Source organism: Sciurus vulgaris (assembly GCF_902686455.1).
Source record: "Sciurus vulgaris genome assembly, chromosome: 2".
Taxonomy (NCBI): domain Eukaryota; kingdom Metazoa; phylum Chordata; class Mammalia; order Rodentia; family Sciuridae; genus Sciurus; species Sciurus vulgaris.
This window is the reverse complement of record NC_136462.1, coordinates 7444208-7466712: the sequence shown is the minus strand read 5'-3', so window position 1 is coordinate 7466712 and position 22505 is coordinate 7444208. Positions and strand designations below refer to the sequence as shown.

The following is a 22505-nucleotide window of genomic DNA, read 5'->3' as shown; positions in this document are numbered from 1 at the left end:
TGACAGTCAGGATGCAGGCCACCCTAGGAGTTTAGGGGAGGTGCTGACATGGGCACAGACACCACCCCAACACATGCCAAGTACTGAGGGCAAAGACAAGAGGAGTTTGGGGACACTGGTGGGAGAGGGTGGCTGGAAAAGTGACAAGAGGAGCCAGCACTTCAGCCACATCAAGCAAGCAGGAATCCCAAGTGCAGGAGGAGAGTGAACAAAAGAGAGAAGACCACGGGCCCAAGCAGGAGTCAGGGAATGCCTGCATCCTTCTGGGGACCACTAGCCTGGGGTCCCAGAAGCTTCCATAACGGGTGGAAGATTTTGGAAGAGGAGTCAGAGCCAGATGGCAGAGCACCTCCAACTTTGTTCCCAGGACCCTAAACAATGCTGAGGGGTCCCCACAGGATCGGAGGCAGGGTGAGGCCGTTTCAGAAAGAACACTCGGGAAGGGCAGAGTGAGGGCTGCAGGTGGTGGTTGGGGTCAGGCAGGCAGCAGGAGGCCGGGAGCAGAGGGGTGCTGGAGATGGCGTGCAGGTGTGCCCAAAGCCACAAGGTCACCAACCTGTGATCAGATAGGTACGGCTTCATCTTAACTGCAAGGACAAGGCAGGGTGGACAGGGCCCGGTCAACCTGGAGCTTCCTGAGCAGACCACCAACTATGCCAGGTTGAGCTGGCCAGACCCCACTGGGTCTGCAAAAGACCCAGCCCCTGAAGATAAACGCTGACCTTCTAGCTCCTGGAGGGAGCTGCCAGGCAGGAGGATGGAGTATAGATGGAGCCTGAGACCTGGGTCAGCCTCCCCTCCCCTCCTCCCTGGGGCTCTCACCACCCTCCGGGGGCAGAAATCCATGGACTAAGATGGGCCTGCTGGAGCTGGTCCTGGGCATCCGCTGACCCTGGGCAGCCCCAACAATTGTGGCTTTTGTTCCCTGGGCCCCATTGTCTTCGATTCTCTCGCCTGTCTGCGCCAGGGCCAAAGGAGGATTTCCAGGGGGATTTCTCAAAGGGCCTGCAGAGAGACATCCTGTGGACAGGACCTGCTGCTCCTGGCCTTCCATCAAAGGCCACAGAGTGGGGTGGAGGCCAGTGACCTTTGGGAAATGGCCCCAGATGGGAGCAGCTATTTTAGACCAAACGACCTCTGGGCTGTATGGTCAAACTAGACAAAAAAGGTGGTTCAGGAGCTGGGGGTGTGGCTCACTGGTAAAGCGCATGCACAGTAGGCGCAAGGTCCTGGGTTCCGTCACTAGCACCAGGAAAAAAAAAAAAAAAAAGGCTGCTCAGTCCTAAAATCCAACCTGTGGTCTTCCTGGTTGCAGACGCCGCCACGGGCCATCAGTGCACCATGTGGACGTCTGAGTGGGCCTGACTTCTCCAGCAAGAAACTGAGGCTCACGGAGGTGATGAGACTGGCCCAAGGCTGCACCTCTTCCTCCACCTGAGGTCACGCTGTCTGCCTGGGGCCTTGTCCAGGCTGTTTTCAGACAAGCACCTCACATTCTCATGGGCCCAGCTGACTGGGGTGACCACACCCAGTGACAGTGAGAGGGATACCAGCAGAGCCCACACACCTGCAAAGTTGTCATCTTACTCAAAAGGGGCACCAGGCCTACCTCCTGATGAGGACACACTAGCCATGACCCTAAAGCCAAGACCAAGCCCCACGCCCATCAATGCACCAAGAATCAGCACTTCTGGACACTCTGAGGTCCACAGAAGGACCTCTGTCCACATGATGGGATAAACAAAGGTCACTTAAAATGATACATAAAATAACAGCCAAAGATGAGCTAAAACATTCTCAACACATGCAAAGAGGTGGGATTAAAATTTGTAGCAAGCGCATGTAGAGAAACTTGTTTTCTAAAAAGCATGCCTTGCTGGGCACTGCAAGTCCAGCGATTCAGGAGGCTGAGGCAGGAGAATCAGAAGTTCGAAGCCAAGGCCAGGGTTGTGGCTCAGTGGCACAGTGCTCGCCTATCACACGTGAGGCCCTGGGTTCGATCCTTGGCACCACATAAAAATAAAGGTATATGTCCACCTACAACTATAACAAAAATTTAAAATAAAAAAGAAAGTTCAAACCAGCCTCAGCAATTTAGCAAGGCCCTATGCAACTTATCAAGACCCTGTCTCAAAATAAAAAATGGAAAGGGCTGGGGATGGGGTTCAGTGGTAGAGCACCCCTGGGTTCAATTACCAGTACCAAAAAAAAAAAAAAAGCTCACTTTTTAAAGTGCCTATAACAAATCTATACATGTGATGAAATCTCATAGAACACCAGAGAGAGAGAAGGAAAGAAGTGCGTGGAAGGAAGAGACAGAACCTGAGCTTGGGTCTGCAGTCGAGTTCTCTGCCCTGCCAGGATCAGCGTGCTGGCTTGGAGAAAGCACTGTGCCTCTGTGAGATGTCACCCCTGGGACACATGGGTAGGGGACACATGGCAGTCCTGTGAGGGTACGATCATACATGATTTTTAAATTTCAATTACAAACATTTCCATGTCTTCCAAGCCTTTCCAAAATGAGCAAAGTACTGTGGAGGTGCGGGTGACACTCTACATCTACACGGGTGACAAATCACGCAGGAGGTGGAAGGTGTGAGGAGTGGGGGTTGCAACCTGCAGCCTGACAAGACCTGGTGAGCTGGCACCTGGTGGCTGTGCCACCACCCTGCCCAGGCAGGACACTTGTCCAGCGCGATGGCCAGAGCCGTGAGCATCTGCAGTGCAGCTGCCCTGCCTACGTGTCCTCCCACAGGGCCAAAGAAGGGGCCACCTTGCTCCACACTCCCCAGCCCAGAAGCGCCTACGTGGCCTGTCACACCAGCAGAGGTTCTAGCCTCCCGAGCCCTATGGGGGATCGATCCCAGGATATATTTAGAAGGCTGCACTTCGGCTTGCAAGGAGGCTGCCCTTCCCAGATCCAAACAGCAACATCTGGGGTTTGTGCCACAACAGGACATGCCACAACATCTGCCATGCAGAGCATGCTACATAAAGCAAATTCTGTGAGGCTTTAGGGGCAAGGGTGGGAAGGACAGGGACTGAACTCGGGTCCCCTGCCACTGAGTTCCATCCCCAGGCCTCTTTTTTGAGAGAGGATCTCAGAAAATTGTGACCCTCCTGCTTCAGACTCCCATGTCCCTGAGGTCACAGGCATGTGCCACCACACCAGGTCCCCAAGAGTTTTCTCCCATCACCCAAATTGCAAGTCCACATAATAGGTCCCCAGCCCACAGAGGGCAAAGTCACCCTCCAAGCAGGAACTGCCTCCTTACCATGCCCAGTTCAACAGTCAGTCCTCCAGGGTAAGTGAGGACATGTGCTAATTGGCAGTAACAGTGTCCCCACATGTCACAGTGATACACAGAGCTGTCTGGGCACTGGGGCAGAAGGTAGTTATTTTTCTCAATTTTCTACCATAAGCGGGCTGCAGTTGTGGAGTCAGAAAAAGTCACAGACAGGGAAGCTGCTCCACCATGCAGAGAAGCAGCACGGGCAGAATGGTAGTGGGCAGAACGGCGGCAGCCACCCAGGGCCCTCTGCTCTGCCGCTTCCTGCCCCAGGGCGCCCTGCTAATGGCTCTGTGCCTCCGTTTCCCCCTCGAGTCAAGGGGACCCATAAGAAGAAATCAGCGCTGCAAGAGTTGAGTGAGTGCAAGTTCAAAGGGCGCCAGGGACAATCAGCAGTCACCGTCCCCACTATGGTGGTAGTCACTGTGTCACTGCACACGTTCCATTTGGCCCTCAACAGCCCATACTGTGGAACAGATGAGGTGAGGTGCCCAGGTTTGGAAGACTCGTCTGGGATCACAAATTGGACCCAGGACCAGAGCTCAGAGGCAAGGACCCTTTCCTAGGCCCTCTTGAGGGCACGGACTAAAGGGTGCCAGTCAGGTAATCAAGTCACTGCCTCACTTAGGATCTGCCCAGCAAGTCAGCGGGACAGGGCTGCCGCAGTCCTTTGCCAAACACAGCAGGGAGGTGGGCAAGCCCCTTCTCCCCAGGACCGCGGGCCTGAAGCAGGGAAGTGGCCCTGCCCAGGGCACAGGGCACCAAGCCCGCCAACAGCAGCCCCCTTCCCCCACCCCACCCACAGCTTCTCTGGGCAGAACGTTTGTCCCAGGTCACCCTCCAAACTAGGAGTGATACCCAAGCTAATCAGTAACAATGTGACATTAACGCCCTGAAATGGGCAGGGCTCGGGGACCTCAGGGGGCCCTACAGATGAGGCCCCAAGGAGCGGGCAGCTGGGCCAGACCCTGACCCTAGGGCTGCCGAGAAGTCTGCCCCACCTCCTCCACACACTCAGGCCAATCAGGAGACCAAATGCCATGGGTCTCTCCAGCATGGGGAAGCCGGACACTGCCTAGGGGCTGGGGGAGACCAAGCTTCCAGCAGGCACCAGAAGCCCAAGTCCATCTGCCACCAATGCCCCTCATGCTGGTGGCACTGGGGCTGAGGACAACACAACACAGGAAGGTCCGGTGCAGAACCACAGGCAGAGACTGAGGCACAGGGCTGGGGCGCTTGCCTGAATGCCACGCCTGGCACCCACTGGGCGCACTAGGTGGGGACTCTGGTTCCTCATTTGCATATATACAAGAGCAAAGCAGCCCCCAGCCTCCTGCCCAGGCCCTTAATAACAGGGCATCCTGTTTTAGAAAGAAGGCCCTTTCACGAACCTTTGGCCTGTGCAGCTGGGACTGGGGAGAGCGGAGGTGACCAGGAGGGGCGCCACAGAGGCCCCCGGCCTCCCACCCAGGCCCCCTCTGCCTGCTCCTTCCACAGCCCTAAATCATGCCAGGCAGCCTCAGGACAACAAAGGTCCCTTACCCTTCTGACCGGCGGTCCTGCTTGGCCCCATGATGGGGGTGGCCCACAAGATAGTACCACGCAGAGGACAGCCCAGATCTGCTGCTTCTTCGCCACAAGCTGCCCCTCCCCTGGGGCCCACTGCAGCACGCCCGTCATCCGAGGTACTGATGGGATAAAAATGGAATGACAGGTGTCAAGGGCAATGAGGCCACAGCCCCAAGCAGCCCCTGCTGCAGGAAAGCTCCTGGGTTCCAGCGAGGCACCCTTGGCCCATGGCCCATGGTCACTCGGGTTCAGCCCCAAGGAGTGGACGCTCCTCCTTTACAAGGCAGTTAACTCCTGACAAAGCCCTGGAGCCCTGTGACAAGAAAACAGCTCAGGGCCTGATGTTAGATCTAAGTCTCTGTCGAGGCCTCAGAACAAGACCTTATTGTTAAGTTTATTTAATTTTTAAAGAAAAAAAAATAAGAAATGGCACACATGGATTTGTTCCATCCCCCAGGTGATGGTCTTTCGAGAGCTCTAAACCTAAGGCCTGCTTCACAGGGCGCAGGTGAGTCAGGAGAGAAGACTCCGAGGCTCCCAGGTGATCCTGTCTGCTCAGCTCCTCGACTAGGTGAGGCCGCAACACCCCCCTGCCCAGGACCTGCGTCCTTCATTGTTCCACAGTCCCCACTCAGGGAAGGCCTGATGTGGTAGACAGCACAGACCCAGAGGCCCAGGTACGGAGGGGCGGTCATGCTTCTTGGGACACGGTCACCAGCAAGCAGAGGCCAAGGAGCCCAAGGAGCCCTGCCCTTCTGACCGGCAGCCCAGTGCAGAGGAGGCTGACTGCCTCTCCTGCAGGCCCATCCCAGGGCAGGAGGCAGGACACCCAAGCAAACAGGCAGCCTGGAGCCTGGAGCCACGCACACCACGGTTGGTCTCAGAGGCTTCTGTTGCTGTGACTAAACAAAGCCACATCACTTTCCCCAAAAGCCTCTACTTCCCTTCCTTGGGGGAGGCGGGGAGCCCCAGTACAGCAGCCTGCAGACTCCCTGGGCCCTCCCAAATTGCCTCTGCCTCCCAGTCCCCACCCAGAACCCTGGTATCCCCCTTCCCAGGCTGCAAGGGCTCCCCAGGCTGCTGCGCCACTGTGTTCTTGCAGCTGCCAATCAGCACACCACTGGGAGGAGAGTGGGAAGAAGCAGGAGAGGGCATCTGGGCTGAGCACAGGAGGCTTCCCCACCACAGCAGGATGCCAAAGTGGCAGGCAGCCCTCCAGTACAGCAGTCACCTGGTCAGGGTTTCACTTTCCTCAGTCTCAGTTACCCACAGTCAACCAGAGCCCAAATGTATTAAATGGAACATTCCAGAAATAATTCATAACTTTTAAATTGTGTGCCATCCTGAGTAGTATGATGAAATCCCATGCCATCCTCCTGCCTCTCCTGGGACATGAATCATCCTCGTCCAGCGTGTCCTCACGGCATACACTACCCACCCATTAGACACTCAGCAGCCATTTCCATCATCTGTGTAGTATTTATAGGGTTCAGTACTATCGGCAGTTACAGGCATCCGCTGGGGTCTCGAAAAGTATATGCCCCATGGACAAGGAGGGACTTCTGTACACTAGCACCTTTTGGAGGCAGATATAGGTCAGGCACTGGCCAAGGGTGGCCTCACCCTTGGCCCTGAGGGTGCACAAACCACCTCCTCCTCGGCCCAGGTCCCAAGCCTGCCGGTTTTGCTGAAGTGAACACACAATGCATGTACATTTAGCCAAAGACAAGGGAGCCCACAGACATAGTCAAGAGTCATCAGAGATCAGAGGCCTGGTCTGCAGGAGTAAGGAAGAGAGGCCAAGGTCACCATTCAAAAGAAGGAAATGAGTCCCCATCTCATTCTGCCCTGCCTCCTATTACTGTGTCCCAGGGATGCCGTGGGGCACTGGCCCACGGGGCCTGTGGGTGAGGGAGGAAAGCCTCGTGGTGTGGGCCCTGGGTGGCAAACGATCCCTCTGGCTGCTACCTTCTGATTCTGGGTTAGATCATCTCTCACCAGAGGTGCACTTGGAAGGTGACAGCCTGAAGCCAGAAACATAGCCACTGTGGGTTCTTAAACCTCCAAAGCCATTGGATGGTGGAAACAACCCCCAAAACCCAAGAGGTACTGATCCAGCTGAACAAGGAGAGGCTGGGCTGGGAGCAGCCACCTGGGCAAGCCTGATAACCAGGAAGGGCCCAAGCTTCTAGGACTTTCCCACATTCCCCCAGTGTCTCTGAGCACCACAGATCTGATCCAACCACCTCATCTCACAGATGGATAAACGGAGGCCCACACACAGGCAACTGGGCAGAACCAAAACCATCAAAGAGAGTTGCATAGAAACATCTACCCAACCCTTAAAGCCCTCCATAAATAAAAACAACTTCAGGAATGAAGCACACAGCGTCACTTGGGTGACCTCTGAGGACCGGATGGATGAGGGGCACAGAGTGCTTATAAGACAGCAGACTGCAGGGACATCAGAGACTCCTGCCCCAGGAGACTGGGTTCCACTCCATCTTTATCTTTATGCTCTGTACGGGCATTTCCTGTGAACATGCATTCAAGTTTAATTTTATTTTTTAAAGGCTTCGGAAGGAACATCGCCAAACCTACTACCAGGGTTCTTCATCTTTCCTGAGCCCTGGGCCACTTTCAGCCTCTGACAAAAGCAAAGGACGGTGTCCCAGGAAAGCGCTTGAGCGCACAGTCACCCACCAGCCCCTGGGCTAAGGGGTCCTGAGGACACAGTAAGTGATGGCTGTAGGGGCCACCTGACCATTTGGTCAGTGCAGAGAAGAGAACAAGGCTGACTAGAGATAGCAGGGGCTGCCTAGGGGCAGCTCCCTCCTAAACCCAGCCCAAAAGGAAGCAGCAGGCCAGGAGGTTCCTGTGCCCCGCGGGTTCTGGGAGTTCAAGAGGCAGCTGCAACCAACAGAAGGGCAGACCCATGGGATCACCACTCTCCTGCCCCCTCCTGCTCACAGAGTTTGGGCTACACCAAAACCAAGGGGTCTTTCATGCAAGTCCCCACGACCTTCAGCTCCACACAGCTCAGAGTGGGTCACGTTGCCCACAACCAGGCCAGCACTCACGGGACAGCTCTGCAGGTCCAAGAGGCACCCAGCCCAGGGATCACCTTCTAGGGTGGGACTCCAGCAGCAGGGCCCCGACCACACTCCTGGAGGGATGTACCCAGCCTACCAGCAGAAGGAGTTCTGACAGGCCGCAGCAAGGGGACCAGCGGAGCCAGGAAATGCCCTCCAGGAGGAGCAGCAGCAGAACAGAAGGTCCAGGTAGTAGGGCTACTGGGGGACTCCAGGGACAGACATCAAGCATCCCCCATCACAGCTCCCCCACCATTGCACATCCAGAGTTAGGCCACAGCTTAGAAGGGGCTTTCACGAGACCATCCCACTCAAGGTCAGGGAAGCTTTATGAGCCCCTTTGTGGGGTGAAGCCACCCTTGCAGGGGGCAGAGGTAGGTGGGCAGCCTGAGTCTATGGGTTCCTAGATTCAGTCTCACTCTGGCCTGTGCTGCTAGGAACATCATGATGTCACCCTGACCGCCAGCCCCCCAACACGCACACACAAAGCAAGGGCACACGCAGCTGCAATGAGCAGAGGGGCCAGGCCCAGGGCCAGAGCCCCAGGTGTGGTGCGTAATGGCCTCACTGCCAGAGGCAGCTGGCCCCCAACAGCTCACTTAACCCTGAGAGGCGCCTGCCTGCTTGCCAGTCACAGCCGTGGCTGCCACAAGAATCAACGGACATCAAGGATGTCACCAGGGCGAGTCTGCATCCTCTCCAGGAGGGGAGGGTGGGCAGGGAATGTGGCACGGCCTGCGTCTGTTCTCCCACCACCCCACCCCTCTCTACCCCGCCAGTTTAAAAGCCGTTTTCTTTGTTTTTTGATCCTTGGCCTCGTTTTGAGAGTAAGGAGCTTGGCAGCTGAGAAGCAGTTGCTGGTTTCTGCCAGTGCCAGGGAGATCCTGAGCTGTGTGGCCTCCTGAGTTTGGGTTCCTGCATGGGCATGCAGACCCCCCCGACGGCCCATGGCCACCAGTCATCTCCTGCACGCAGCAGAACCGCACCACCACTGCAGGGGACCTCCAAGAGCCCGCTCAGGGCTGCCGAGCTCACAGACACTGAGTGGCTGAGGGCAGCAAGTCACATGCCCTGTGGCCTGGTCTCAAGGACGGACCTAAGCCCCAGCAGGAGGGCAGGATTTCAGCAGGTGCAGGAGGCAGGGAAGGGCCACTCGTGGGCGGACTTCAGTACAGCTGCAGGTCAGAACTCCAGGCCAGGGTGGGAAGTCAGGAAGGCTGGTGGCTGGAGTCCCTGACACCATGCTCAGGTGTCAAAGCTTCCTTCTGGGGACAAGTGGGAGCTGCATGGCCCAGGGAAGAACCACCTAGCCCAGTACTGCCTGACAGAGCTCCTCATCTCGCTGTGAACTAGGTCCCAAACACACACACTGTACCCAATGAGGTTGAGAAGCTGGAAGGTCTTGCGTCACGTAATTGTAATTAAACTGAACTGAAGGGCCAATGGACAGCTCAGGGCCAGAGCCAGGAGACCTCGAAGCAGAGGTGGCCATGGTGAGGCAGAGGCTCAGGAACACAGGTGCGAGCGAGGCAGGGGCCCACACCCACAAAGGTCAGGAGGTCAGGACGGGGACCAGCAGTAGCTGGAAAGCTCAGCCTCGAGACCAGAGGCAGAGCAACTCAGCCTAGGAAGGCATTCCCACCAGGCACTGGGGCTGGAAAGGGGAAGCTGGAGAAGAAGCCACCTTGCCCAGGGTCTGGGGCTACCCAGGGCAAGGAGTGCCACCAACTGCCTTCCACAGAGAGGGAGGGGCCCCAGGGACAGGATGGAAGAAGGGAGGGGTTTTCTTTGGTTGCTCTGCGCCAGGAAACAGGAGCCTATGTACAGGGAAGAAGCCAGGGGAGAAGCCCGAAAGGAAACAATGGCGGGGGCAGGGGTCCCCACAGCAGGGGCTGGGCAAAAGCGAGGGGGCCAGACCTCGGGGAGAAATGGGGGCACTGCAGGAGGGAGAGATCCACCTCTTAATTTTCTGTCCCAGCATAAAAGTGGGGCGTGTGCTCTCTAGAAAATATGGGAGACTATGCAGAGCAAGGAGAAAGGCTTCCTATTGTCCCACCAGCTACCAAGGGATAGGAAGCAGCCAAGCAGCGGGAAAGGGAGTTCTGGCCGGGCAGCGTGGCCGGAACCTGCCACAAAGGGCCACTCCCAGAGAGGGCTCATTAGGGAGGCCAGCAGCGCGGTGATAGGCGGACTCATTCAGGGCCCACACACAATCAGAGCCTTGTGGCGGCGGGGGAGCAGGGCATCCGCAGGAGCCTCTGATTCCCAGACAAGAGCCAGCCTCCGTCTTGCCTTACAACCTGGGAGCCGACGGAAAGGCAGATTTGGGGAGACAAAGAGATGCGTCCCCTGACAGTGGCTGGTCTATTTTTGGAAATGGGTCGACGCTTCATAGCTACATCTCAGTGCCACCGGCCCTGCCTGCATCTGCCCCGTGAATAAGGCTAAAGAGTCCAGCTTCAGGGCAGCCTAGTGACAGCCATGGGGGTGTGGGAGGTGGGGCTCCCAGGGTAGGGAGCTGGGTGCCAGCCAGGCTACATCCAGTGCACAGCCGGCACTGGGGTCCCTGCTGGCTTCCTGCTGTGGCCTGGAAGTCCCCAGCTGGGCACAATAGAGCCACCTCCCCAAGCATCCATGCAGCACAGGTCAACGAGGGAGCAACACAAGCCAGCCAGTTTCACCCTCTCTGCTAGTGTGAGCTAACACCACCAGGCCAGCCTGCCAGGCCACAGGATGCCTCACCATGGGGCAGTGTCCTCCTCAGGTGACCTGCTGACTGTGTCCATCTGCAGCTCGTGTGACCCCTGCAGTTCCCTCAGGCATTCTCCTGGATCTTCCCAGAAGGGCTCTGGCTACCAGGCAGGACCCCAGGAGCCCTGGCAACCACAGGTGCAACTCTGAGGCCAGGCCCAGGTGCTCTTCCTTACAGCCCAGTGACACCAATGTACAGCCACGGTGAGGAACCACTGGCAAAAGCAGAAAGGTAGCTTTTTCAGCAGTGATTAAGGGGAGCAGGGAAGGCAAGGTGGAACAAGTCACCACCATGGTAGGCTGGATTTTTGGGGACATAGCTGAACACCATTCAGTGCCAAGTACAGCAAGTGGGAAAAGAAAGGGAGGTGGCCCAAGTGGCTTGGGTCACCATCCAATTCAGTAAACAAGCGGGGAGCACCTCATCCACACCTCCCAACCTCACCACCCCTCCAACACCGACGGCACACCTGCTGTACACCAGGAAGCCTGGGCTCTGCCCTGGGGAGTGCTACAGCCTGGAGGGACACTCAGGCAAACACAGGAACTTGCCCGGGACAGGCAGCCTTGTCCCCAGCAAACGTGCCCCAGGAGTCAGCACCCAGTGTCCTCTGGTCCTAAAGCTGGCACCTAGGCCTTAAGCAGAGCCAGACAGACAGGGGAGGCAGGTAATTCCATCAGGCCACAGCGGGAGAGGCTGACCCAGGCAGGGGTCTCAGTTGCAGCCAGCATCTGGACAGGTCACCATCTCAGAGCCTCAGAGCAGCACCTGTGCTGTCACAGGCAGCTACACCATGCCACCCCACTACCCAGTGGTTAGTCTCCAGACCGGCCCTAAGCTGGGGACCAAACACCAGGCAAGAAACAGAACAAAGTCTTTGGAGTATAGAAAGAGAATTCCCAGAAATATGAAAGGCTGGCTCCAGGGGGCCACAACCGTAATTGCAGCATGGACAGGAGAGGTGGCCCTGTCCTGTGACTGTGACTGAGGAACCTGGCTCTCTGGACCCTCAGGGAAGCCCAGCCACGCCGCCCATCTTACAGAGGAGAGAACGCTGGCCCAGGGAGAGAAGGGGTTTGCCCATGGCCAGGTCATGGGCCAGCAGGAGCCACTGGTTCTAGCTACGGCATCCAATCCAGAGGACAGCACGGAGTTGCCCGCCAGTGCCCCCAAGACCTCCAGACGTGGAGAACGCATCTGTTGATGGGGTCCTTCTCCATGCATCTGTGTATTCACCAAGCCGGAGGCTAGGCAATGCTTTTGTTTCTAGGTGGGCCCCTCACGGGTAAGAAAATCTAGATCCCCTTGGAGCAGTCTGGCCAAGAGCCTGAGCGAAAGCCTGACCCAGGACTTCCGGGCAGCAGGAGGAGCTTCTCAGAGTCCACACCCTGGCCACTGCCCAAACCCCTGGTCCCAAGTCCTCCACCCCAGTACCCACTGCACCACTTGCCAGGCACACAGCATGCCAGGGTGCAGCTGCTCACTGCCACCCAGGCTCTCCTCATCCCCTCTCTTCTACTTTCACTAACTTAGCTACAACCCCTCCAAGGCCCATCTTGGCTCTCAGTTTCAGCCACCACTTTTCTATGCTGCCAGGACACCTGAAGTGCCTGGGAGACACCCAGGGCACCGAGAGGGCAGGGTCTGACGCAGAAACACACAAGGAAGCAGGGCAAACATACAAGCAGGGCCACAGGACAGGCCCATCCCCATCTCACCATTGGCCTGTGACCTGATGTGGCTCGCCTCACCATTCTGAGCCTGTTTCCCACCAATGGGGATCCCCCTGGAGCACCACTGTTGTAGGTGGCAAGTGAGATAAAACAGCAGACTGAGCACGGTGGCCAAGCCTGTAATCCCAGCAACTCGAGAGGCTGAGGCAGGAAGATCACAAGTTCAAGCAAGACCAGCCTCAGCAATTTAGCAAGGCCCTGAGAATTTAGTGAGACCCTGTCTCAAAAATAGAAAATAAAAAGGGCTAGGCGAGCAGCTCAGGGGTTAAGTGCCCCTGGGCTCAATTCCTGACAACAAAACACACACACAGCAGATCTCAGATCCCAAAGACATTTTAGGAACCTGCCTCTCAGTGACAAACTGGGATTCAAGAGGACCAGGAAGGGCCTCAGCCTTGCAAAGTCACAAAGGGACAATCAGGAACAACAGACAGAGGACCCTGGGTGGGCGGGGCCACGAGGGCTCCCACAGTGTTCCATGTGACAACCTGAGGTAGGTCCCCTTCCCTCCCTGTCTCAGTCTGAAGGCTCTGCAGCTGGCTCAGGGTTTCCGGCTCTCCCAGGCCTGGCATTTCCTCCATTCTGAGATACCATCAGCAGTGGATGCACCAACGACTTCACGAGAGCACTTCCCAAGGCAGGGGGCAGACCTCTCAGCAAATGCTCCCGTGGATTCCCAGACACACCCCACGGCACAACGGAGGAGGGAAACTGCCCACCTTGAACTAAGGAAACAGCAGTCCATCCCACGACTGGGGATCGGGAAGAAGGATCAGGAAACAGACCTTGCCTCCAGGGGCCTTCACCTACACATTGCACGACGCACCACACCTTTGTCAAACAGTGGCTATGGAGCAAACCCAAAGGATCTGCAGGTGGATCAACAAACTCCCGACCTTTCTGCTCTGCTCCCCAGGGAGATGGAGATCATCGGAGACTGGTGAAGAGTGGGTATCCATCCTTGGGTGACCCTGCTCCAGACCTGCCCAGAACCCACTGCCTGTGGGGGAAGGGGACATGTGACAATGACCAGCTCTGGGTGCTTTCTGAGGGAAGGAAAACCATTCCTGACATTTTGGAATCAAAGGAGCATCCATTTTTTCAACAGAGACACTCACTCGCTCCTCTGTCCCAAGCCTTTTGGGAAGCCACTGGGATCCTCTCTCTATCATGCACCAGGAAGAGGGGAATCAGCTACTTGCCAGTCTGAAATCCCAGGGCGGTCCCCACACAGACCCCAGATACCCACCCCGGCTGTAGGAAGCCAAGAGCGGCCACCACTATTCGGTGAGCAAGGCAGCGAGAAGCTGGGAATACAGGAGTGAGCATGTCAGCCACTCAGAGACAGCCAGCATCCCCCACAGTTGCTGTCTGGCTTGACCCCCTTGTCAGCTCAGGACCACCTGACCCTAGAGGTCAGAGGTAAAAGCAGGAAGACAGGGCTGAGGGCAGGGCACTGAACACATCTGCCAGATCTGCGAACCAACAGAGAAAGTTCTGTCCTACAGCCCTTGTCTTAGCTACCGTCATCCCTGGAGGCCCAAGCTCCTCCCCCTTGCCCCAGCCCCTGAGAGTCCCCAGACTGATGCTCCCAAACTGCCACACCCCAAGCCAGATGACATGAATCACACGCAGGAGGCGCTGGGAACTGGGCATAGTAAATGCTCACTAATTATCTGCTAATGTTTCCCTTCCTGTTTGAATGGCAAGTTCTGTCACCACCTCCAAATCCCACTTCCCAGCTGCCCTGACAACACAGCCCCGCCCTCCCACCTGACAATTCTCTGCCAGCACAATCAGATTCCTAGAGCTGCAGGAGGGTGTCCACAGCCCCATCCATGTGCGGCTCAGGAATGCCCTTCACCAGATGGGTGCTAGCACGCCTCCCCTAAGGGAGGGCTCCCCAGCTTCAGAGGTCGCATGGTCGACCTTCACCGTGGTTTGTGGGTGCTGAAGTCTGAATCACTGGAACTTTGCACCACCACCACCCCACCCCTGCCACTAAGGGGCCACAAACAGCACTAACCCCACCCCACCCCCTGCAGAGTACACTTTGCAGGCCTTGAGCTCTCAAAACCCTGGTCCAGACCTTAGCCTGCACGCCATGTTCTTTCTTCTAGCCAACTAGACCAGGACTCTGGCCCTGAGACAGCGCTGGGCACAAGGGCTCCCTCATAGCCTGTGTCAGGGAATTCCCCACCCACACCCCAAGAAGGCAAGTCCACAGGGACCAGGTAAAAAAAGGGAAGATCACAGAACCCATCCTCTAGATCAGGGTATTATTCTCAGGATACAGATGAAGCCACCAAGGTTGAGAAAGTAGGCGTGATAAGCTCCAAGGTCACAGAACAGTAGCAAGAACAAGATTCACCCAGAGCTCTGTGACCCTGGAGCCGGAGCTCCAGCCACAGCCGTGTTGCCCCGTCATGCCTAGCGCTGAGCGCTGCAGCCTGGAGGATTAGCTACGCTGCAGTTTTCACAGGTCAACACACTCCCTCTTCCCTCAACCCAAAGCCTGGTCACGTTTTCCCACTTGGCAGATGAGAAAACAGAGGCTCCACAGAGGTTCAGGAACTTGCCTGAGGCAAGACATTCACTGTGGAAATGAGCACACAGGCCTGGTGCTGAACAGCCCGAAGGTAGGAGAGAGAGCCCAGAACAGCTGATTTCCTCGCAGAGCGTGAGGGTCCCAGGACAATATTCAGCCCAGGTTGTGTCCCAGGATCTCAGGCCCAGCAGGGTGAGGGTTCTGGTGGCATGAGCCCTGCTGTGGGATGCCAGCCCAGCACAGAGGAATGGCAGACGCAAGAACCAGAAGGGAGGAGGGCACCCCTTTACAGAAGGTGGCCGCGGCAGGGAACAGGATGGCCGGAAAGGGCTCAGGGCCTGCCTCAGGAGGAGGGGCCACACCTGCTCTGCGCAGGGCCCGGCCCCCGGAACTTGCTGGGCAGCAGGCACAGGGCAACGGGCTCAGTTGCTGGCACAGGAGACCCAAAGCTCATCCCAGGCCCCAGAGGCCAGGACCTAGAGCCACACACCTAGTAGAGACTCAGTTTTCCCAGTGCTGAGGTCTCCCTCCTGGGACCATTTGAAAGCAGAATGACCAGGAGGCTCTGTGTGTAAACTGTAAAGTGCTGGGTGGATCACCTGCCCGGGGGCTCCTCAGAGGGGGCCCAGCACTCCAAGGTCACAGACAGATCCCTCAGGGTCAGATGGGGGGAGGAAGAAGCTTATATAACCCGCCCCATTATCTTCATTGACCTTTGCTCTGGGTAGCTGGGCTTAGGAGAGGCGGCCTTATTAGCTACACAGAGGCCCCACAGAAAGGCCCATTCAGGGCTGGTGTACTCTTTTTTTAAAGGCCAAGACCACCCCTGCCCCACCCTCCCTTTTAAAAACAAGCAAGAGAACAAATCCAGCTCATTTTGAGAAGCTCAAAATTTTAACCCAAACTTTAAAAAGTAAATGGCACCCATTCACAGGCTTGCCAGAGGTCCTGGTTTCTCTGGGTCAGCCACAAGGGACCTAGTCATGGGGGCAAGGGGAGTGCAGGACAGGCTTGGGGGTAACGGGGAGCAGTGGGGCTCACGGGGTAGAGGAGGGGCAGGGGAAAGAACTGAAAATTCTTTTGTTTGAAAAATCCTCTCAGTTCCAGGGGGAAACCTGAATTTCTGATGTTTGAGCTTCTCAAAGCAACACTGGGTTGGAGTGAAGAGCATCCAAGTTGACTGCAGTCAGTCCAGACTTCAGACGGCCCAGGCCAGACCTCTAGCCAGAACAGCTCCAGAGGAGTCCCATTTGCACACGCACTCACAGGCCGGCCAGGCCCGCCTCAGCCTAGGACTGCCTTGAATACAGATGGCCCTGTCCCAACACTGCCACTGCCCCCTGAGGTCTCAGGGCCAGCATGGTCCAGCAGCAGCACATAGAGCTCAGGTGCAGACCTCTGGGCAGGTATCCAAACTGCGAGCAGAGACTGGCAGTGAAGCCAAGGGGTGTCTAGCAAGCTCCCAGGATGCCAGCAACTGTCGAGACCCACGGTGTGCAGAGGCTGACCTCACTGATCTCGTGTGAGTACAGGGGCCCTTTGGATTCTGCCTCACCCTACAGAACAGAAGTGAAGAAAGTCTGGGCAAAGTGGACTAATTTGCCCAAGGCAGGTGAAGGAGCCAAGATCCAAGGCAGCCTGATGCTCTGGGTAGCGGGGTTCTCCACCATCTTTGGTAGTCACCAAAGGAAGTGACATTCCCAGCATGGAGAAAAAGGGCAAAGCCAGGTCAGGAATCAAGAATGGGGATCCATCAGAGTGTCCTGTCTGATAGCAAAGGTGAAGGGCCACAGGCCAGAGATCCAAGTCCATGGCCTGAGCAGATGACCTGATGGAAACCCCACCTAGGACAAGCACTTCCAATGGCATCTGTCTTCCCAGGCAAGGCCCGAGCCTCTCTGAGCCTCCACTTGCATGTCTGCAAAGTGGGGATAATATTACCTCCTGTGAGCATGAACCAAGCCCAGGAAACAGGGCACAAGCACACCATCTAACTCCACTTTCACCAGCACCTGGACAGAGGCTCGTTACCTCTCTCAGTTCAGCCACGAACCTCACCGACTTAAAGCTACAATTCCCAGGACTGAAAAGTCTGGTTTCTAGAGAAGGGCCTTTCCTAGTTCCAGGCATTTTGTTCCTATTGGCAGGAGAACATATCAAGGCCACCCATGGCTTTAAAAAACAAAACAAGAAATCCCAGCTGTAACTGAAATTTGTAATAATAATGCTGAGATTTTCTTTTCCCCCAAAGAAAAGCTTTGCTGCTACAAAATCTGCAGCGGACCTGTTCCAAGTGGACTTGGGACTTTAGTGATTCTGCAGGAAACCTGACACCTCAACACCTACCCAGGATCCAGCGGGGTGGAAAGCCCCGAGTCTAGCCCAGTCCTCCTCTCCTACATTATTCACTGCTGCAACCGAAACCCTGCGCCAGACCCAGATGTCTCCTTGCACAAAACATGCCAGAACTTTCCTGCACTTCGGCTAGGGCACTCAAGCACTCCAGAGTCCTGCAGAGAATCACTCTTGCCAAGTGTCATCGATGACGCAGCTGAAAACCAGAAACGTTTCATTTCCAGACAGGGCTACAGACACTCCCTCCGTCATACTGCACTTTGGGAAACTGAGGCCAAGGGAACTGACCCTCCCTAAGCCCCCAGAAAGTTGAGGTCAAAGAGGCTGAGGTACTCGTAAATAGCAGGGTTCATTCCCTGAAAATTAAACTACCTAACTTTGAGCTTCTGGGTCTGGCTTTTAGGAGCCTGTGGCTGGAGGCAGTGTGGATGCAGAGCTACAAAAAGAAACCTGAGTTGTAGTGGTAGATTGCTAATCAGTAACAAAATATCCCTTCCAACCCAGACCTGCCTTGAACTCAGGCGCTCAGGCGGGTGAACACAGGAAAATCCGCTGCACTGGCTCTCACCTTCACAGGTATAACATCCCCCCTTGTTTCCCACCTCAATATGTCTGCAGAGTCCACTCAGTCACCACCCCAAAGAGAAACCGTTCCTCCATGGCTCACTCTGTCACTTTGGGGAACAGCAGTGACTTAAAGCTTCTATACATTTCCTCTGAATTGGGAAAAAGCTTTAAGGAGAACCAGAAGGGGCTGCTTAGCCTCCCATCAAGCAAATAGTTTAGACAGTAGCAACTGCCATCAGAACTGGGAAAGAAGCCTCAAAAAATGTGGAAGAAAAGGGAGGCTGGGCATCCATCAGGCAGGAGAGGAGGGAAGGGGCAGAGGAGAGTCAGTGATCACACCCCAAAGGGGGACACACTCTGCAGCAACATGGCTGAAGACAATGCTGTGCCTTCCTGAAGGCAAAGGTCCTCCCACCCACACCCTGTCCACAGATGACCACAGCACTTCCTGTAAGGCCCATCAACAGTTTACAAAACCTTTCAGGAGCCTTATCTCCACTTCAAACCGGTGAGGGAGGGATCATCCTCCCCACTTTACAACTAAGGAAACTGAGGCACACCGAAGAGAAAAGCCAGAGTCCACTCCAACTACATCTCCCTGGGGAAATTTTCAGAGCCTTAAGAAAGACCCTCGACCAGAAGTGCAGAACTCTGGCCAGCAGCCTAGGTGTCAAGCCTGCCGGCCTCTCGTCCTGGCTGTAAGCTCAGATTGTGGCTGGGGAAAGCAGAGGCCAATGCAACCACAGCACACCCGCGGATGGTCCTTGGGGTTGGGAACGCCTGTTGCCCCAAGTATAGGGGAAATTCACTTGTGGCCAATGTGTCTTTCAGTTTTTTTCCATGAAGATCTTCCCGTCCCCGGGAAAGGATTTCCAAACTGGGGTGAAGCCCCCAGCCAGTCCCGCAGTGCTGGACCCTAACACTGACAACTCCGCAGGCGAGAAACTTTTTTTCTAGGACAGCGCCGGCCGCGGATTCTAAACTGGACAGGGGCACGCACCAACACTTGTGCAAATAACCCCACCCAAAGTCCCATGCAGGTGAATGTGGGATCCCCCTGACCGAAAGCGACGCCAGTTGAAGATACAGCGTCCAGGGTGGCCGCACTAGCGCCTCTCCCTACCCCACGGCCACACGAACCCAAGACGCAGGTGCGTCTCGCAGCCCTGCGGACCCGCGCAGGGCGGCAGGTTGTTATCCTCACCGTGCAAGCCGTTGGGGATGCTGCGATGGTGTGGCGGCGCCGACAGGTCGTCCAGGGACCGGCGTGTGGCTCCAGCCTTGCCGTCGGGAGCCTTGTGAGGCCCAGAAGGCAGCAGAGCTGGTGGGACGTGGTGGTGGTGGTCGGGGCTGCCGCCGCTGCCAGCGCTCGACGTGCTGCTGCCGTCGCCCACGTCGCGGGCCCCAGTGCCCGCCGCACCGCCTGCCAGCGGCCCGCTCAGGCTGGCCTGGCTGTCGATGGAGCTGCGGGAGCCCGCACCTCCGCCGCCGCTGCCGCCCGCACCTCCCGCCGCGGCCAGTGCCGCGCGCTCTTCGTCCAGCAGCAGTACCAGCTCCTTCAGCTCCAGGTTCTCGCGCAGCAGGGCCTCCTGGCGCGCCTCGAGCTCCCGCAGCTTCTGCTGCGAGCGGGCCACCTCGTGCCACACGGCGCCGGCCGCGTGGCGCCCGAAGCGCTGCCACTCGCGCGCCAGCTTGCGCCCCTTCTGCCGGTCGTCGTCGAGGAAGCAGCAGAGCTCCCGGAGCTCCTGGTTGTCGTCCTGCAGCCTCTGGTTCACGTCCTTCAGGCCGCGGATCTCCAGCAGGTGCTGCTGCAGCCTCCGGTTCACGTCGCGCATCAGGCCGCCGTGCTCCAACATGAGGCCCACCTTCTCGCCCTCGGCGCGCCGCAGCCGCCGCGCCAGCTCCTCCTTGCTCCAGCGCAGCAGCTCCTCGTCCGGTACCTGGCTCAGCTCCTCCGACGCCGCCGCCGCCCCCGCCGGGGGCTTCGCCATGGCGGGGCCGTCACCGCGGCATCGCCCTCGCCCTCGCCGGGCCGGCGCTCCCCGCGCCGGGGCTTCGCTGAGCCGGTTCGCGAGCGGGCGGGGGACGGACAGGGGTGCTTGCGGCCCGCCCCACGCTGCCTCGCGCGCCCTCACGCAGCACCCGCCTGGGCCGCCCGAGAGCCCGCGCGCCTCAGGGCTCGCGAGCGGGGACGACTGCTGCGTCGGCGGCCGCCGTGCCGGGGCTCTCCGGGCTCGGGCGAAGCAGGCGGAGGCCCGCCCCCGGCCCAGCTCCGGGAGCCCCAGCCGCTCCGCCCACCCCGGGCGGGGAGAGGGCGGGGCGCCGCGGGCCGGCCCCGCCTCCGGAGGAGTACGGGGGGCGGGCGGAGGCGCGGCCCGCCCCCACGTCCCCCATTGCGGTGCGCCCGCCTGCCCGGCGCCCTGCCAGAGGAGCGCTGGAGCCGCGGTCCCGCCCTCCCGCCCGTCCGATTGGGCCTCTCTGGGGGTGTGTGGGAGAGGAGGGGCACACGCGGGGGAAGCCGCGGAGATGGTACTGTCCGTCGGCGGGGTTTCCACACCCCCCCACCTCCCGCGGTTCAAGTTTCTGCGCCGGGAGGACGCGGCCTTGGCCAATCCCAGGGCTACAGGGCGCTTTTAAAATGCAGGTACGGCCGCGGGAGAGGCGGGGGACGGTGGGAAAGGTAGGGCAGGGCTTCCCTTAAAGGCGACGCGCGGCAATGGGAATCGAGCCCCCTCCCGGACCCGCGTCCCCCGCCCTCCCTTTCTCACCCCTAATAAACAAATCCCCAGAATCTGGGCGACAGCTTCCCCCACCCCTCCCGGGGCACCAGAGTTCTGCACAGTCTGAGATATGACGAACAATAGGACTCCGACGTGGGGGGTCGGGCAGGGCCGCTCTTTGTCCCTTTCCTTGCCCCGGGGCTCCGCCGCCTCCATCTCCACCCGGGCTCTCTAGCAGAGCGCGTAGTGGGACTGCGTTTCCACTCCTAGCCCAGGGCTGTAGATTCGGCGTCTGCTCCCGGAAGCGCCAGGGCCTTGGCAGCCGTGTCCCGGAGCAAGATCCCTACTCTCGTCCCTGCCACGATGGGGCGAGGGCTCCGGGACTTGCTCCTGGCCGGGAGCAATGCTCAGAACCCTGCTTCTCCGCCCACTCCCCCGCTAAATCCCTGGGATCGCACGAGAATCTCCAATTCGCGCTGTGGAAACCACTGGGAAAGGTGGGAAAAGGTCTTCCACTGGGGCCTTAACGCCTGAGTCCGGTGGAGCCGCGCGACTGCAGAATTCCACCCCCGCCACCAGCAGCCGTGCAGGGCACCCGGTCTTCCCACGCCAAAGGCTATCATCCTCCGGTCCCCAAAGCGCATTTACCGCGCTTCTGCTGCCAGCGGGCGGAGGGAGGTGTCCCTCCCCAGGGACCCGCAAGGAGATAAAAACCGCGCACGCGGCCGTGAGCGGCCCACGGCCTGGAGCGCGCGCCCGCGCAGCAGTTGATGTCCCCATTTACATTGCTCAACCATTCACTGAACACTGTGTGCCCAGAGTCCACACTCTGCTGGACCTGTTCTAGCTCTCGCTTCCCTCCCCAGCCCCGGGGATTCTGCAGGCGACAGGACAGTAGGGGCCACTGCCCTCTGGGGATTCAGGCATTCTCAGAGAAGGAACAGGGAGAAGATAATAAACTAGATTACTGTGAGACTGTCCTAAGTACTGTGCAGGGAATTAAGACAAGCTGCTGTCACAAAAAGTGATAATCAGTTGCCTTAGATCGCCCTGGTCAGGGAGAGAAGCTTAGGTCTGGGCGGCAAGGCAGAGGGAAGGGGGAAGGGCATGGTAGGTGGAGGGAACAGCTAGGGCAGAGGCCCTAGAGTTGACCTGTTAGTGGCCTGTTTAAGGAAGGCCAGTGGGGCCAGGGGAGAGAGAGGGTAACATGCTGTCAGAGGTCAGAGGGCTGGATCATGTATTGTCTAAAGCAGCTGAGAAAGCCAGGAGGGTGTTTAGCAGGGAAGTAGAATGACCTGGCTTACCTTTTAAGCTGCTCTGTCTGGCCCATATGTGGAAAAGGAATGGGGGCCACACAGAGGTCCACATTCAGTACCCAGTCTCCTACCTACCTATCCCCCCTTTCCAGGTAGATGTCAGGAGAGGGTGATAGGGAGAGGCTGAGCTAGGAGAAGTGCTTCCAAGGTTGCCCTGATGTTGGCATCCCCCAGACTCAGCACACATGAATCAATGCTGAATGGAGGGTATCCTTCCTGCTGGGGCTGTGCTCCACCTGTGCAGCTCAATCCAGCCCAGTTTGAGTTTACAGAGGGAGGGGGTTTCATCCTATGCCTGGGGAAGCTGCAAATGTTTTAACCCCAGGAAGCCATGTTAACTAGCTCCCCAGAGACTCACCCAAAGCTAAGCCTGTATACAGGCAGTTGCTCCCAGGAGGGCTGGGCACAGGACACACTAAGGAACTCCCTAGCTCACCAGAGAAGTTACTGAGATGGTTCTCTGCTTTGTGCTATCCCTTCTCGTGGCCTGCACCCCGATCTTCCGGTGCCACAGCTTCAGCTGAGACGAACACAGCCTCTGCCTAAATGGGGTATATTTGTAC

The 22505-nt window shown here is 57.7% G+C and overlaps 1 protein-coding gene across 2 annotated transcripts in view; it reads right to left on the bottom strand.

Annotated features, from left to right (window-relative positions):
- The window catches only part of CCDC85C (coiled-coil domain containing 85C), a 69501-nt gene extending 49460 nt beyond the window's left edge, over window positions 1-20041 (bottom strand). For both annotated transcript variants that reach the window (XM_079129510.1, XM_079129511.1), the window contains exon 1: window positions 19111-20041. In XM_079129510.1, the coding sequence (XP_078985636.1) occupies window positions 19111-19897 (787 nt within the window). In that variant the 5' untranslated portion in view covers window positions 19898-20041. The remainder of the gene's footprint in view (window positions 1-19110) is intronic.
- Window positions 20042-22505: the final 2464 nt, after the last annotated feature.